The 16953-nt window shown below is 60.3% G+C and overlaps 1 protein-coding gene across 2 annotated transcripts in view; it reads right to left on the bottom strand.

Annotated features, from left to right (window-relative positions):
• GSE1 (Gse1 coiled-coil protein) overlaps positions 1 to 16666 on the bottom strand; it is an 87834-nt gene extending 71168 nt beyond the window's left edge. The window contains exon 1 of one of the 2 annotated variants that reach the window (XM_052685670.1): positions 14747 to 16666. In XM_052685670.1, the coding sequence (XP_052541630.1) occupies positions 14747 to 16666 (1920 nt within the window). The remainder of the gene's footprint in view (positions 1 to 14746) is intronic. The other variant, XM_052685671.1, reaches the window with a different exon arrangement.
• Positions 16667 to 16953: the final 287 nt, after the last annotated feature.

Below are 16953 nucleotides of genomic sequence, written 5' to 3'. Positions count from 1 at the left end.
AGGCACCACCAGCTACATGGCAAAAGCATCAAGGTGACAATTCCCTATCCACCCCCACCAAAGCCACCTGATGTCCCTTAAGGACAAAGGGTGAGTGCCATCACCGAGCCCAGCACGTGGCAGGTGACAGCTATACAACCAGAGGGCCCTGGGGACACTACAAGGCAGCCACCCCCAGCTGTCCCCATTGCATACTCCACTGCTCAGCATTCCCCCACAGGACTCTGGGCCTGGGGAGGGCTGGAGGTTGCCACAGCAATGGGAAAATGGGAATCTCAGTAGGAACAGGGAGAGAGTGACACTGTAGGGGGTCCATATCCTCTGCCACGGGGGGGGGATATGGATGCAACAGCCCTATTGGGGGTCACAATGTGCTCAGCACCTCCACGTGGGTGACCCACGCTGGTACCCCTTGCCTTGTGCATCTCACTGCTGCAAGCAACGGCACAGGGGAGAAACACCTTTGGTAGAGCTTTGGGGAAGAAGAGGGACAGTCCCACAGCCTTTGTGACACGGAGAGGCTAAAGAGGACATGGGAACGCCCCAGTGGCCACTGTAGGGTTGGCTGAAGGGCTGCCTGGAGGGAGCACAGGCAGAGCCTGGCTGCTCCCCACCGCTCTGTGCCTCAGTTTCCCCTACACCAGCAGCACACAGAACACAACGGATGGTTCGTGGCTCACCCAGACAAACAGAAGCAAGCTGCCCATCCGGCAGCATCCTCCACACCTGTCACACCACCCCATCCCCACATCAGTGCTGGGCCTCCCCCCCCCTCCCCAACCCCAGCATCTCCCCCAGTGCCGGCCGCTCTGCAGGTCGTGTGCCTCACTAATCTGCCCATATGGAACACGTCCCTTTAATCTGCGCCCATATGGAGCCCGGACAAAGCCCTCACAAATCCACCCTGGGGATCCCCCGGCTCCTGTTGCACCCCCAGAGCATCCTCCTTTAGCAAAGCAGCCAAACCCCCATCCCCAAATCCCCCCCCAACTTAAGGATGCTCTGCCCCACGGATGCTTTACCCACCCCCCAGCGCCCCGATTCCCACCCGTGAGCACAGCAGTGATCAGTCAGATGGGAGCAGACAGGTTGGGGCCTGGAGCTGCCTTCCCTGCCAGCCCAGACAGCGCTCCCCTGGGATTAATACCACCATGTAAATATTAGATACTTTTGTCTCCTCCGAGACCAATTACACAAATCGTGGCAGCTCCCGCAGGACTCCCTGCTCCTACTTACTGTATCATCATTAACAGCTTATTAGAGAACAGCTGCTCAAAGAGGGGGGTGGAGGGGGGGGTGGAGAAAAAAGAAAAGGAGGAGAGGCAGCAAGGAGACCTGCACGTAGGAGGACATGCAAGGTGACCTCTGCCCTCCTCCTGCCCCGTCCCTGCTGTGCCACTCACTGACTGGGCCTCTCTGCATGCAGCTCCAGGGACCAACAGACTGGGACCCACTGGGAGGAGGTGCTCCATGGGTGTCACGTCGTGCAGGATGGAAAGCCCCAAAGGGACAGAGACTGCAGGAGCAAAGCCTTGGAAATGCCTCGCGCCCAACCCGTGTGGGAGCACCTGGGGGTCCTGTGGGGTCTGGAAGGAGGGTATCCCCCAAACTTTGGGTGCCTCACTGAGAGGGTGGTACAAGGGGACAGGAGGGGGGCGTATAGGGATAGGAGGGTGGTACAAGGGGACCAACGGGTGACAAAAGAGGACAGGAGGGTGGCACAAGAGTGCAGGACCAGGGTGCTGCACTGAAGCACCGTGCTGTCCTGGGGATGCTTAGGGGCTGGTTTGGAACGAGCCCATTCAGCGCTCACTAAATCAATCACAGCAGCATCAAAAGGCAAAGTTAATTTGGAAGCGCATGCTCCTTGCTCTCCTTAAGCAGTGATACCAGCTCTGGGGGGAGGGAGGGGAAAGGAGGGTCTCAGCACCCCTCCCAAGGAGCCGTTAAGAAGCGGGACCGGAGGATGCTCGGTGCCGAGGTTGGGGACAGCGGCCCCGCAAGGCGCTCGAAGGGCGGTGGCGCCCCCTAGCGGCCGCGCGCGATAGTGCAAGCGCCGGCTGCGCGCAGGGCGGTCGGTCGGGCTGCTGCCCTCCCCCCCCCCCCCCGGGGAAGACAAAAGGTTCTGGGTCACCATCTGTGCCCCCTACCCCCCTCCTCCCCGTGCTGCTTCCTGGGGGACGCACAAGGGCTGCATGGGACAGATGCGCTGAGGTGGGTTTTTTTGGGGGGGAGGGTTATAGCAACACGAGCGCCCTGAGTGGGGAAGCAGGGGGGGGGAACCTCCCCAGGGCTGCGGGGCACAGGGAGGTGGCAGCTTCCCGTCTGATTGCTAATTATCCTCGTTATTCCGTGTCAGACACTGGCTGAAGCACCGGAGCGATTTGCTTTCTCCCTGTAATTAGGCACGGCGCAATTAGCAGCTCATTCAAGTTCAAGTTCCACGTCCTTGCGACCTTCTCAGACCTGAAACCACGTCCCTACTCGACCCACCTCTGTCCCCCATCAGCCCCCATCCACGTGCCGTGCCCCATCCCGGGTCTCCCTTCCTCTAAGGACTTGAGATGGGGCACCACTTCTTGAGGCAACAGGAGGACATCCCCCCTAAATCCCCCCAAAACAAGCACAGCGCCCCCTCCCAGGGGCAGAACAGCAGCCCACTGGTTCCCCAGGAGAGAACTGGGAAACCCACAGGTGCGGGAAGAAGGATGTGTGACCCATAGGTGAACACCCAGCCAAAAGCACCGATGGCTGCAGCAGTTCTGCGCTGTGCTCCCAGCAGTGGGGTGGGATGCTCAGCCCCCCCCTCCCCCCCCCCCCCAGGAGCTAATTAATGCTGCTGCTCAGGCAGAGCTCATTAGCGCTGGTGCAGCATCGCGCTGCCCTTCCCAGCAGAGAGCAAGGTCAGCACATGGGGATGTGGCACAGAGAGGGATGAAGCTCATAGGGCTCTGCCCCCACCAGCACCACAAGAGGTTTTCCCATGACAGGGTGTTGTCTGGGGAGCTTACACCAGAGGGAGAAAGAAAAAAAAAAAGAGAGAGAAAAAGGGGGGAAAAAAATAAGGGGAGGGGTGGAGAAAAAGCCCCGCAGAGCTTGAACAAGAGGGAGCAGCAGCCAAGGAAAGCAGAGGAGTCAGCCAAATGCTTCGCTCCGTGGCAAGGAGGGCGCGAGTGGGCCGCCCTGTAAATGTTTTGAATTTCCAAAACAGGAGGGAGAAGCCAAGAGCTGCCGAGCTGCCGTGTGTGCCAAGAGGGACAAAGGGCATCGCTGCCTGGCGCCTGGCCCCGGCCCCGTGGGGGGCTCTGCTGGTGTGGGGCAAAGCAGCTTCAGGGCCACCCCCCAGGTCAGGGCTAACCATAGAGGGAAGGGATGCTGAGGTGCTGGGTGGGTGCTGGGCTGTGGTAGGGGGGTGGGGGTCCTATGGATGTGGAGGTGGGACATGGGTGCACGGCCACTGCTATAGCGTGGATTTGGGGTGGCCCAACAGAGAAACTCAAAGCTGTGGGATGCTCTGCTGCCAATCCCCCCATCCACCAGGAATGGGGCAATGCACACGAGCGGCCCCAACCTGAAATCCCCCAAGGTGCAGGGCCCTAAACCTATCCCAGATTGCATGCAGGATGCTGCACAGGTGGTCCATCCCCAATATGGGGACCCCCCTGCCCCCCCTGGGACCTTGTGACGATGTGCCACGGTAACAGGAGGTGGGGGCAGCACCCACAGCAACGCCAACAGCACAGCCCCATTCCACAGGTCATAAGCTTAAATCGCAGCCTCTCATACCCCCCCCCACCCCCAAAGCCCAGCCCAACCCCATCCTGCCCTCAGCCCCATTGCCAGCCTGCCCCCAGGCGAGCCCCCCAGCAGCATTCCTGCAAGGTACCGCAGGGCTGGGAGCAGGCAGGGAGACAATATAGGGCCTATGCGGCCTCCTCGCAGCCAGATGTGTGTTAATAAGGCAGCTGCCCCCTAAGCTAATAAGGTCACTCACTGGCTCCAGCAAGACGAGCAAACAAGCGGGGGTTTGGCTGCGGTACAGCCGCACTTGGCACTCGCCGCGCGTCGGCTTCCTGAATTCTTGCTGCCTTGCAGAGCGGAGCACGGAGCAACCCCACAGCCCACCCTTACAGCACCCCACATCCACAGCCTGCATCCCACCGGGGTGACGGGGACACCCCCTACCATCCCCCCCCCCCCCCCATCCCAGCAGTGCTGTGCTGCAGTGCTGCACCAGGAAAACCCCTGGGGAACGGCTGCAGAGGATTCCGACATATTTTCCCAGCAGCTACACCTCCGTGAGCCCCCCCCCCCCCCTCCCTCCCTCCCCTCCCTGCCCCAATCATGGCGCCTCCGACTCCCTTTGTTTTAATATCATAAAGCAAGCCAGATGCCGGCTTTAATCCCCTCAGCTGGTGAGGATTTGCAAACACATGAGGAGGCAGAGCTGCTGCTCCCCGGCCCCACGGCGCGCTGCGAGCCCCATCTGCCGCCTGGGGAAGGGGAGCTGCCCCATCACTGCCTCTAGTTGCACACCCTCGTATTTTGGGGGGGGCAGGGGGGTTTCAGCTCCTTCCTCCAGCAGAGCACAGAGCAGCCCCAGCGATGGCCCCACACTCGGGGTGATGGGGATGCTGAGATGGGCCAGCAAAGGCGATGCGCAGCAGCAAAGTCCCTGCCATCAGGACTGGGAGCATGGGTGCGTATCATAGAATCCTAGAATGGCCTGGGTTGAAAAGGACCACAGTGATCATCTAGTTTCAACCCCCTGTTACGTGCAGGGTCACCAACCACCAGACCAGGCTGCCCACGTCCCCAGCACACCCAGCCCCCATTCACAGCCCTGGCTGCTCCTGCTCCCCCCCAGTGCTGCAAAAGCACGCAGATCAGCCCAAACTGCCCTGAATCCCTGGGTTTTTTTTTGGCTGTTTTTTGTCTGCTTGCTTGAGGGCAAGTCACTGTTGTTTTTTTTTTAAGAGCAGGCTCTCCTCCGTCCCACTTCGCAGCCAGGAGTTCAGAGGCAGCAGAGCTCAGCGCTTGAAAATGACGCCTTGTTTGCCAAGAAATCATCCCAAGGAACAAAATAATTATATTATATATATATATATAAAGCCTCCAAAGATCATTAAATCCACCCAGCCCCCTCGAGAAGCCCACCCCCTCCTCAAACCACCAAAGCCCAGCTCCCAGGGCTCACATTGCTGCCCCCAGCCAGGAACAGTGCCACCCATCACCATATGGGGCTGCAGAGGGTTCACCCCTTGTCCCTGCAGGGATGCTGCAAGGGATACACCAAGGATGGGGGGGGGCTCCGGCCCTACAGGCACAGGGATGTCACTCCCAGCCCCTCTCCAAGTTTTGGGGCTGGCAGAGGGGATGCTCCATCCCGGCAGCATCACTTCCAGTGCTTGGCAGGGAAGGGGAAAAAGGAGGCCAGAGCCACCATGCCAGCTTCCCCCTGCTGCCACCTCCCCCCCCCCCCCGGCATTCCCCCCCCTCCTCACACCCTGCAGCCTCCCAAAAAGCCAACGTCTCCACGCACCCCTCCAGCCAAGGGGATGGGAATGTGGAAGCAATTGCGCTTGGCAAGGCAGCAACAGTGAGTCAAAAACAGTTGTTTGGCTTGTCAGCCACCCAGGCCCCGCAGCACTCTTGTTTGCCTTCGCCTGCCTTAACCCCTTCCCACCCCTATCGCCAGCAGCCCCCCGGGCCCCCACTACGTGGGGACACCCCCAAGCCAGTGGGATGACACACAGCACTCCCTAAGCAGCCCCAGTGGGATGCTAAAAGCTCCTGGCCCCCAGGAAGGAGAGCACCTCCATCCCACCCGGCCCACGGTGGGGACCCCACATCACTACTTCATGGCGCAGGGAGTGGGGTGCAGCTGTGCAGCACAACCTGCCCCCCCCCCCAAAACGTCCCTCCAAATGAGGCCATTTAGGACATCCAAGCAAATCCCAGACTGCTTCCCCACCAGCTCCTCCCCTGCCTGCCATATGGCAGCGAGGCCACGAAAGCATCCTAAGCAGGGACACAGCCACGTGCCTGGGGCTTTCCTTCATCCCTGGGTGGCCCCGATTGGGGGAACCTGTGCCAGGCACAGCACGTCCCCCATCTGACAGCATCACAGCCCATTTCCATCCATGCCACCCTGACTGGGGACCCATCCAGCCCTCTTCCCAGCACCCATTGGGACCCCATCCCAACACCCAGCTAGGAGAACAAGGGTACCATAGGGAACCACCCTTAGGACACCCCAAAAGCACAAGAGGGACAGGGGGTGAGGGAAAGCCACGTGCACTGGGGGAGAGGGGGGGACAATACAGGATGCTGGAGCCAGGGATGCAATAAAGGGGAGCCAAGCTGCGCGCAAGGGAGAGGGGAGGAGGAGAGGTGCTGGATGACCAAAGTCATTGAACATTTTTTGGCACGCCTCTCACCCCCCTCTCCACCTCCTCCCCCCCCCGGGTATCCTGGCCGCTGGCCCAGCTCAGAGCTGAACTTAAACAAACTCCTGTTGCAGCCATCTGCTTGATTTTAAAATAAATCAAACAATCTGTTGAGCCGTGGGTGATCAAATTTCCATCTGTGCGGACGCCTGCTCGCCTCCTCGGAGCCTCCGCTTGCCTCTACCAGCCAACCACTCCTGGCAGCATGTGGCCTCCCTAATTCCTCCAGGAAAGGGAGAAACCGGACCTCCCTCCTCCCCCCCCATGCACAAACCCCCCCCCCCCCTTCCAGCTCCCAAAACCCAGCTCTATTTTTGCAACCGCCCACCCAATGGATTCTGGATTTCAACAGGAGCGAAACATGGCTGGGTTAAGGAGGTGGGGATCCCAAGAGGGCTGGAGCTCACCCATACGGGGGGGGATTCCTCATCCCCTCCCCGTCCAGCACAGAGAGGGGCCGAGGGGATTAAAAATAAAAGGGCAGCAGCTGCTGGGAGCCGGCCCTGAGTTGGCCCGACGTGCTGCTGGCTGCAGGAAAGCGGCCCCACACCGCCAGGAATAGCAGCTGTGCAGCCACTAATGTGTGGCTGTCCCCACAACAGGGACACAGGGTGCACGTCACCTCCAGGTGCCAGGTCCTGAGCCAAAAGGATGGCTGTGGGGTGCGCCGGGTGCCTTTAGGGGCTGCAGGACCCCGGCCCCAACGCAGCCACGGGGAACAAGGGACCCTCGTGGGCACAGGCAAGGTATTGAACGTGCTCTCAGCGAGTCCCTGTTGGCTCTGGCTTCCTTCTGCTCAGAGGGAGAAGGGAAATGCAGCAAAAGGGCAAAAAGAGAGGGACGGGAAGGAGAAACGGGTGATGGTGAGGATGGAGCACGGATGGCACCAGGCAGAGCGCAGCGGCTGGGGTGCACTGAGAGCAGGGTGATAGGGGAGAGGGCCAGCCCAGCAGCAGGCAAACCCAATGCACCACAGAGGGTTGGAAGGACATGGGGTTAGTGGGAGCAATGCATTGCCCGAGGTCTGCAATGCCATTTGCCACAGAGCAGAATCAGCCGTGAGGAAGAGGAGGCAGGTGGGCACCGTGAGCCCACTCCTGCGCTACGGAACCAAGCTCTCCTTCATGCACGGTGCTGAGCCCCAGCAGCACAGCTCACTGCTGCCAATGTCCAACACTGGGGGTGTTTGGGAGCCAAACCCAAGCAGAGTGCAGGTGAGCAGAGGGTCAGTGACCACACGGCAGGGAAGTGTCCCCAGGGTGGGGGCAATGGCAGCACGCCTGGCCAGAACCACTACATCCTCCTTACTGTGATGCCACCATGCCACCCAACCCAGGGACACTCATTGCCCCATGGAAAACAAACCCCCATGGCCAGGGATGGGACGGGGCTCCCCAAAGGGGTGCTGGGTGCACAGTGCAGCTTTGAGGTGACTGCAAGGAGCAGGTTGCACTGCACCAGCAATAGTGGGAACAGAGGGGGGGGGGGGAGGGAAGAAGTAAAAAAGAAAAGGAGTAATAACACACCGCCACCAAACCCCTTTTTGGAAGAGGAAAGACGTGACAGGACCTGGCTGAGAAGCAGGAGAAAGCCCAGATTTCCTCATTACTGTGCAGATGTTCTGGACTGAAAACAGAAGACAGCAGGAGCACAACTCAGCCCCCCCCCCCTCCCAGGACACCGCAGTCAGGGCATCTGCGCTCCATCCACAGGCAGCAGCAGTGGCTCCAGCCCTGTCCCTCCCCCCAGACCCACCACCCTGGGGGCCACCCGCACCCCAGAGCCGTGGTGTGGTGGCAGCCAGGCCCTGTCCCCACACAGGGTTGACCTTGGCACGATCCCTTCTCCCCCCTTTTCCCCCCCCCAGAGGACTGAAGGGCTCTGTGTGCAGCGTGTTTGCGCTCACGGCGGTAATCCAGGGAGGGGGGAGAGAGGGAGAAGCAAACGCAGCTGTTGAAGCAGTGCAGACAGGGAGGGAGGTACGCATACATGCTTATCCTGGGCAGGGTGATAGCCACCATCACCAGCACTTGATCATCTGCTGACAAAAAGCCGACCCAAGAACACACTGCAGGCAGATGGGTCAGATGGTGCCGTGTCCCCCATCCCCCCACAGGGCACTGGAGATGCCTTGTGCAGCTGTCTGTCTGTCCATCCATCCCTGCAGCCACAAACCTCCCAGCAAGAGGTTGGGTTGGCCATCACCAAAGCACCTCCAGCTCCGAGGGCACTGGCACAACCCCAGAACAAGAAGGAGGGGGGGACACACCACATCACCATGGGACACGGCCCTGAGGAAGAGCATTTGACACACACAGGCTCCATGCCTCCTGCTAAGGATGCACTAAGTCAGCCACAGTGCCCACTGAGTGCTGACAGACCAGCTGTCCCCTCCTGAGGATGGTCCTTCTCCTCCCACCCCTACTGCAGCATCTGATGCCCCCAGCAGCCACAACTGGACATGAGGAAGTATTACTTCTCAGAAAGGGTGGTCAGGCACTGGAATGGATGCCCAGGGAGGTGGTGGAGTCACCGACCCTGGGGGTGTTCAAGGAAAGACTGGATGTTGTATTGAGGGACATGGTTTAGTAGGAGCTATTGGGAATAGGTGAACGGTTGGACTGGATGATCTTTTAGGTCTTTTCCAACCTTGGTGATTCTATGATTCTATGATTCTATGAACTGTGCCCAAGAAATGGAGCATGCCCAAAGCCCACCCTGAGCCCCACTGATGTGAACATCCCCCGTTCCCATCTGTCACCCCCCAGCCAACCCCATGGAAAGCAGCAGGAAGCAGCAGTGTGGGATCAGACAGTGATTTCCTGAGGCTGTGCACAGGGCCAGGAGGAGCACCGGACACCAGACTGACCCCACAGAGCCCCCACACAGCACACTGCCAAATCTGGAGGGTTTCAGCCCACAGCAAGCTCCCAGCACACAGGGGGGCCGCATCAGGTTGCACAGCACAGAGGACATCCAAGGGGCTGCACTGCGTCTGGGAGCAGCAGACCCCCATAGCAACAGAAACACTCCAAAGCTGAGCACCAGCACCGAGCTCCAACACCTGCAGTGCAACAACATGGGCACCCCCAGCCCCATTTCACATGGGCTGCTGGATATCCCCCTGCAAGCACAGTGGTCACTGTGTGACACAAGCCAGCCATGGGGGTCCCAGCACACTCTGAAAAGGTCTGAGGGCGCAGCTGCTGCTCTGAGCACAAACAGATGACTTCAGCCTCCTGAGAGCAACTAAAGCCCAGCAGCTCTCGCACTGATGCGGAACAGGGGGAGAAAAATAAAAACAAAATACAGCAGCGCTAGGTTTATACATGGGATGAGCTGCAAAGTACACACAGGCAACAGCCCCAACAGAGCCCACCCCACCCCCCACCCCCCATCCTTTGCTCCCTGCACTACAGCTGAAGATCCAGGAATAAATGGTCCCAGCACAGGCAAACAGCTGCAGGGGCTGTTATCAGCCATGGGGGAGCAGAGCAGCTGCACGGAGCAAAGCGTGACCTGCAGCAGCAGCCTGGCCCTGTGCATCCTCCCCTGGGTGCTGCAGGGGGGAGAACTGTGCTCCTGACAGCCCTGGAAACGATGCATTTTGCAAACCCAACCTCCCAGCAACTCAGAACGGGACGCATTTTGCAAAAGTAGAGCACAGCTCTGCAGCACGCAAAGCAACAAAGGGCCAACGCAAACTGAAATGCAGCACTGCTGCATGGCTCTGCATGGCCAAGGCATGCTTCAGGCATCCCTGCAGCCCAGCAGGGGAGGGCTGGGGGTCGGGGATGAGGAGCAGTCAGAGCCCTTTGCTGAGGCCTGGAGGACGGTGCAGCTGGAAGGGCTCCCAGCCCAGCTGCTCACAGCACAGGGAAGCCCGGTGCTGCTGGGAGACTGCCACCAGCACAGCACTGCCATCCTGCACAGAGGCCATGTCCCCACACCAGGGCTGTGTCTGCACTGTACCGAGCTCAGCAGGTGCCCCTGACACCCACAGTCCCATCCCATGCCATGCAGGGCACAGCACCCCCTTCCCTGTATGCAGCCCTCACCTTAGGGAAGCTCTGCCCCATCACCCGTTCAGATTTGTCCCCCTCACATCCCCAGTGAGAGCAACATCACACCAAAGGGACAATCCTGTGCCATCCTTTCCAGCCTGGGATCCCTTTTGTGGAGTACTTCAAGGCAATGTCTGGCTGGATGCTGCCCAACGAGAGCTCCTGGCCTGATGTCCCTTACAAAGAGCACGAGGTACAGAGCAGGAGCTGCTGCAGGATGCTCTGAGCGTTGCAAAAGCCTTTGCACCATCCCCTGTCCCAGAGAGAGGAGGGCATTGCATGGGATATTTCACGCGGAGAGGGCAAAAGAAAACCACCAGGTCAAGAGAAATTCTCTTCCCTCCCTCTTTATAAGGAACAAATCCTGTAACTACATCTGCAAAGTGCACTGTAAAGCCTAGGGATGCCACAGCACACTCCCAGCTGCAAATACTGCCCGGAGCCTGCAGGGAAGGAGGGGAGGAGGGTTGCAGAGTGGGGTGCAGGGCACAGGCAGCCTTCCTGGGCTGTGTGCGTTTCAGGATGGCGCCCTGCAGGTGCCCTGGGAGGAGAAAGGCAGCGTCCAGACCCCACACCCTTTGGGGAATGGGACAGAAAGCAGGGAGGGATTAGGAAAAAATATATATATAGCAGCCAGGTGGTGAGCTGTGGAGTCAGCACAAGGGCTGTGGGACACGGCTGGCAGCGCTGGCATTTGGGACAGCTGGGACAGCAAGGTCAGCCCAGCCAAGGCACAGAGCCCACCGTGGGGCACAAGGGAAGGGTGCTAGGAACCTATGGGTGACCCCCCCATAGGACACAGGGTGACACTGAGCAGGAGGGCAGGGGATGGGGGGGGGTGCAGGCCTGCAGCCCAGCTGTGTGCATAGCAAACACGCCGTGACCTCAGCAGCAAGAGAAGCGAGGGGCAATTTCTCTTCGTGTTGTTTGCAGCGCTCGACACCAGCAGCACCACGGGTTGGAACTGAGACCCTACAGACAGAGCAGGATCCCCTTTGCTCTCCTGTTCCCCCCTCCTCCTTGCATAGCCCACACACACAGCAAGAAGAGCAGCCAGCGGGGAGGGAGCACGCAACCACCAGGCTGGCACCTCATTCCTGCTGCTTTTGGTCGGTTTGCTTCAAAATGAAGCAAAGATGCAATGAAAGCAAAGGTTCCCCAGGCCACGACCTGGGCAGCTTTTTGCACTGCAGCACACCTGAGACCCGCAAACCCTCCCCAGCAATTTTGCACAGTGCAATGCAGGAGGTCAGGCTTCCCCCTGGCCTCCTGCATTTGCTTTTGCAGCACCATTTCTGCTGACAAGCAGTGGGACAGGGCTTAGCCAAGAGCACAGCAGCTCTTTGAAGTCAGCCAGCAACGTTTTTTCAAAGGAAAGGCGAAAACGCCTCCCAACAGCTGTTTTGAAACACAGTGTGACAGAGCCCAAAAGAAAGGGGCCGAACCCTCTGCTCCCAACCTGCAACCCTGGGGCAGATGCCCTCTGCTAAAACCCCAGCCAGGGTCAGAGCTGAGCCTCCTGCTCCATTGGATGCCTGCAGGAAGCCCAAACCCTGCCCTGACAGCAGGTGATGCTCACAGAGCAGTCAGAGAACGTCCTGAGGACAGCAATATCTCCAGGCGCACGCTGAGCACTGACCTGAGAGCACAACACTGGGCTGATGCAGTGCTTGGGCACCACAGCCACCAGCTAAGGGCAGGAGGACTTGGACTGAGCTCTGGAATATCAACCAGCACAGGAAGCTTTATGGCACACTATAATTCCATCCCTATATTCCATCTCCTGTAACCCCTCTCTCCCCAAGACCAACAGCCTCCCCTCTCCCCTACACATTCAGTGCCCTCTTCTCTCCAGCACTTTCCCAGCCACAGTTTACAGTTTATTCAGACTGTCCAGCTCACAGCATCAGGCACTCACCCTACAACAGCACGCTGGTGCTCATAAGCCTCCTCTTGCAAAGGGCAGAGCTGGGAGAAGGATATACCCTCATGGTGCACACCTAAAGGACATCCAGACACCCACACTGAGAAACCACTTGGGATCTCAAACCTACCCTATAAAAGCCAAAACCAGGAGGCCCTGCTGCAGCTCCCACACAAACATCCCCCCCCTCCAAAGAAACTCACCTACAGAAGAATCACTCCAAACACAACCTCCCCACTGCTCCTCAGCTCCAACCAGCAGTAGATTCACCACAACCCCTCTGCCTCCGCCTTCCTAACAAGCTTCAGGTGCTGAGCTCCCTCGTTAGCAGCTCACTGCTAACAGCCCTGATGCTCACCCAGCAGCAAGACCATATGGGTCACCCCCACTGCAGGCAGGGCAGCAGCAAGCCACCAGCTCTGGGTGCAAGGGAAAACATACCTTCAGCAAACAGAGCTGCAAAGAGGGACAGGGAAGTGGTTTCATCCCTGTGTTAATAGGATGCATGATGATAGGGAGGAAAAAGGCAAGAGGACAGCAAAAGTCAACATCAGGACATGGGACAGCCCCACAAAGTGCAGCAATCCCTGTGCTCAGCCCGAGCAGCAATGCCTCCTGCACTGCTCTCGTTGTAGCAGCCCCTTAATTTGCTCATTAGCAAACCCAGAAACAAGAGGGAGGCATTGAATAGCATCCCTTCCCCGGCACAACCCCCACATCCAACCCCCCCAGTCTGCTTTTCATGGCCCCGCACAAAAGCTTTTCAGTGCTGCACAGGTCAAAGACAGGAGTCCAAGGGGAAGTTTGGGGCTTGGGCTGGTGGGGAGAAGGGCTCACGTGTCTCCATCCCCACAATGGAGCGCTCAGAAATGCCATATCCCAGCATGGAGAAGTGTGAGCCACCACCAGCTGGGGATGCGCAGATCTCATTCCCAGCTGCTGGTGCATCACCCCTGGGTCAGCATCACCCCTGGGTCAGCATCACCCCTGGTCAGCATCACCCCTGGGCCACCATCACCCCTGGCTCAGCACAGCGGGCTGCTCCCTGCATCCCAACCCTCCCAGCCCCCTCAGCACGAGCTGAGCGCCGCCAGATGCCAATGGGGCAGGAGATGGACGGACAGACAGAAGAGCTGTGAGCACGTGGGGGGGTGACCCACACATCCTTGCTCCATTGAGCCCCGTGCACGTGGCGCGTTGCGTCAGCTGCAAGCAGCATCCCGAGAAGGCAAGGATGCAATGAATCACCCTCACTCCACGAGGGACCCGCATGGATGGCAGCCAGGCAGAATGGGGAAACCACCCAAAATCAAGGGATCCCAGGGGATTCCCTTTGCTGGTGCCTCTCCTACACCGTGGCTTCCCAAATGGCACCACCGGACACCGAACTGTGAGCCCATGGCTTGCAGAAACGGTCACTGTGATCAGGCTGGGGAGGCTGGAGAGGAAAGGAGCGCTGTTTGGGGAGGGCTGTTTTGCATTTCCAAAGAAAATGCCAGCGCTTCGGAGAGCCGCGGGGTTCTGGCTACAAACTGAGCCGAAAGGCTTTGAAAACTCATTTGAGGATTTGGGATGGTGGTGTCTCACAGCGCCCGGGCTGGGGCCTGCTTTGCAGACACAGAGCAGCTGCTCTCCAGGAGCTGGAAATTCGGGGCTGGAAATTTGGGGCTAAAAGCAGGAGTTCCCCCGTCCCACGGGAAGGAACGCAAACTTGGCGGAAGGGAATCTTTTGCTCTCCAGTGCAACTTCCCAGGCGCTGCCCTGCAGCACCCTGCATAACCCCGCGCTGCACATCAGCCTCCCAGCTGCAGGAAGGGCTCGGGTTGCTGCGGGAGGAAACCCTTTGATTGGGGCTCCCTATAAAACCGGAGACAACGTGGGAAGTTTCCTCGGTGGCGCGCTCCTTCCATCTCCAGAGCATGCGGAGAGCATCGCAGCCCTAGAGCAGCTCTGGTTATCCGTGGCTGCAAGAGGTCCACGCTCAGGATTTCCTTGGTTCTGGCCGTTTTGGATGCCAAACGAGCCCACCTCCCTCATACAGGGCTGCAAAGAGCCGGTGCCAACACCTCAGAGAGATGGCTCTGTGCAAGGCCTGGTTGGAAGGATTTTTTTCTTGGAATCCTCTTGGAAGGATATTTATCCGCTCCCTGTTGGCTTGACGGCTCCGAAAGCTCATTGCTAAAGGCACCCCATTCATTAGCACTGCCCCAACGGGACCGAACCCAAAAGGAGAGCATCCATCTACGTCACCTGCTGGCTGCCAGCACTGTCACAGCATGGGGGGGCAAAGGGGACCGGGGATGCCTTACCTTGGGGACGATAGCCGGGGGTGGCACGGCCAGCAGCTCCGGGGGGGCCACGCTTTTGCCAGCCAGGACCACGGCCCCGCACTCTGCACACGCGCCGATGGTCAGCTGCTTGCCATCATCCACCAGCAGGCTGTTGGCCACGCGGAGGGTGTAGAGGAAGACAGGCAGCCTGGCGACCTGCACCGCTTTTAATCCAAGGCATCGCTTCTTCTCCTGGCGGCAGAAGAAGCAGACGAAGGTCTCCACTTTATACTGGCGGGACCAGGCGCTGCTGGGGTGCTGGGAGTTCCTGCCCTCGTGCTGCAGCCACTGGCCCAGCAGGTCGTGGTAGCACAGCACACACGTGGCCACCAGCCCCGTCGAGTCGGCCGGCCGTGCCCGTGGGGCTGGCGGGTAGACGGTGAGGAAGGGAAAGAACGGTTCCTTCTCTCCAAATCTCCCCGGCGGGTTGACGTTGAGCTGGAACTCCCTGCCGGCTCCCAGTTCAGCCCCGCAGATGTAGCACACCGAGGTGGGACCTCCTGGTTTGCCGATGGGGTGACCCGGCTCCGAGGCAGAGAACACCTGGTGGTACCTCCCCAGGAAGCTCTGCACCGAGTTGATGAGCTCCTCGTTGTGGCACGCGCGGTACATGGCCCACAGGTCCTGCAGGACCCCATAGCACTTGCGACAGCTGCTCACCTCCCAGTGCTTGTTCAGCCCCTTGGCTCCAGGCGGGCAAGGCAGGAGGCTGAGGAAGGGGAAGTGCATGGTGCTCTTGGCGTTCCCGTTGGTGATTTTGGCCGCCACCGGCCTCGCCTCTTTGCCACACTCCTCCCCGCACAGGTAACACGCCTCGGGCACCGGGGGGACACCGGTTCCATCCTCTTTGAGTCCCCTTGGACGGCCCTTGGGCATGGCGTTGGCGTTGAGGGGCACCACGTAGAGCCGCTGCAGCACGGGCACGTTGGCCAGCTCGAAGCTCTGCCACTGCTGCATGAGCGAGGAGAAGCAGCAGGGGCACACCAGGGTGCTGCCGGCGGGAGAGAGGGGCTGGGCGCCCGGCGGGGGGCTGTGCAGCCAAAGGAATGGGAAAAAAGGAGCCGGCGAGCTCTTCTCCTGCTTCTGCACGTGGACGCGGTGCTGCCCGCCGGGCGCCAAAGAGCTGCCGCAGATGTAGCAGGCGGTGCCCGGCACCCAAGCGGGCCGCTCGCCGCCTTCCTCCTCCTCCTCGCCTTCCTCCTCCTCGCTGGTGATGTTGATCTCGCTGTCCGACGAGCAGCACGCCGCCCCCCGCTTGATCCCCGCTGCCACCGGGGGGGCCCTGAGCGCGCCGCCCGCCCCCTCGGGCTCCGAGAGGGGATCGGCGTCGGACAGCTCGGACAGCTCGGAGCCGGCCGCCGGCCCTTCGTCCTCCTCCTCCTCTTCCTCCTCCTCCTCCTCCTCCTCGCGGCGGCAAGGCGGCGCGCCGGGGTCCCAGCCCGGAGCCCCCCGCCGCAGCCCGCTGCCCCCCGCCGCCGCCGCCGCCGCCGCCTCGCACTGGTGGGGCCGCTTGAGCCAATACATGCGCTTCTCCACGGGCGTGCGGCTGCGCTCGAAGGAGTCCCACTGCTCTCCCAGGAAACAGCGGCAGACGGCGCAGACCAAAGCGCAACCCTCCGCCGAGACGGCGCGGGCTCCGGGCGCCGGCTCTTGGTGCTGGAGGAACGGAAAGAAGGGCCGGTGGTCGCGGGGGGGCCTCACTTGGAGCTTCAGCTCTTTGCCGCGGCTGATGCCGCCGCCGCAGATGAAGCAGCAGAGCGGCGCCGACGGGGGTTGCGGAGCCCCGGGGCCGCCCGCAGCCGCCGCCGCGCCGCCCTCGCCGGCCGCCAGCGCGGCCATCAGCCGCTGTTTGCGGGAGAGCGGCGCCGCCGCCGCCGCCCCCGGCCCCGCCGCGCTCATCGCCGCCCCCGGCTCATCCCGCGGCTCCGCCGGACACGCAGGCTCGGGGGGCGGGTTTGAGGAGCTCCCCCCCCTTCGCCTCCCTCCGGGCCGCGCCCGCCCTCCTCCTGGGTTGGAAAAGGGGTGGAAGAGAAAAAAAAAAAGTGTTTTGGGGGAGGTGGGGGGAGGTTGGAGGGGGTAAAGGGGAGAGGGGAGAAAGGAGAAAGGAAAAGGGGGGAGGGAGGGGAAGGAAAAAAAAAAAGAGGAAGAAGGAAAAAGGGGGGCGAAAAAAGGGAAAGGGGAAAAAG

The sequence above is a fragment of the Tympanuchus pallidicinctus genome, unplaced genomic scaffold, assembly GCF_026119805.1.
Source record: "Tympanuchus pallidicinctus isolate F22 unplaced genomic scaffold, pur_lepc_1.0 scaffold22, whole genome shotgun sequence".
NCBI lineage: Eukaryota > Metazoa > Chordata > Aves > Galliformes > Phasianidae > Tympanuchus > Tympanuchus pallidicinctus.
Note: the sequence above shows the minus strand (reverse complement) of the source record. Positions and strands in the feature narration are given on the sequence as shown.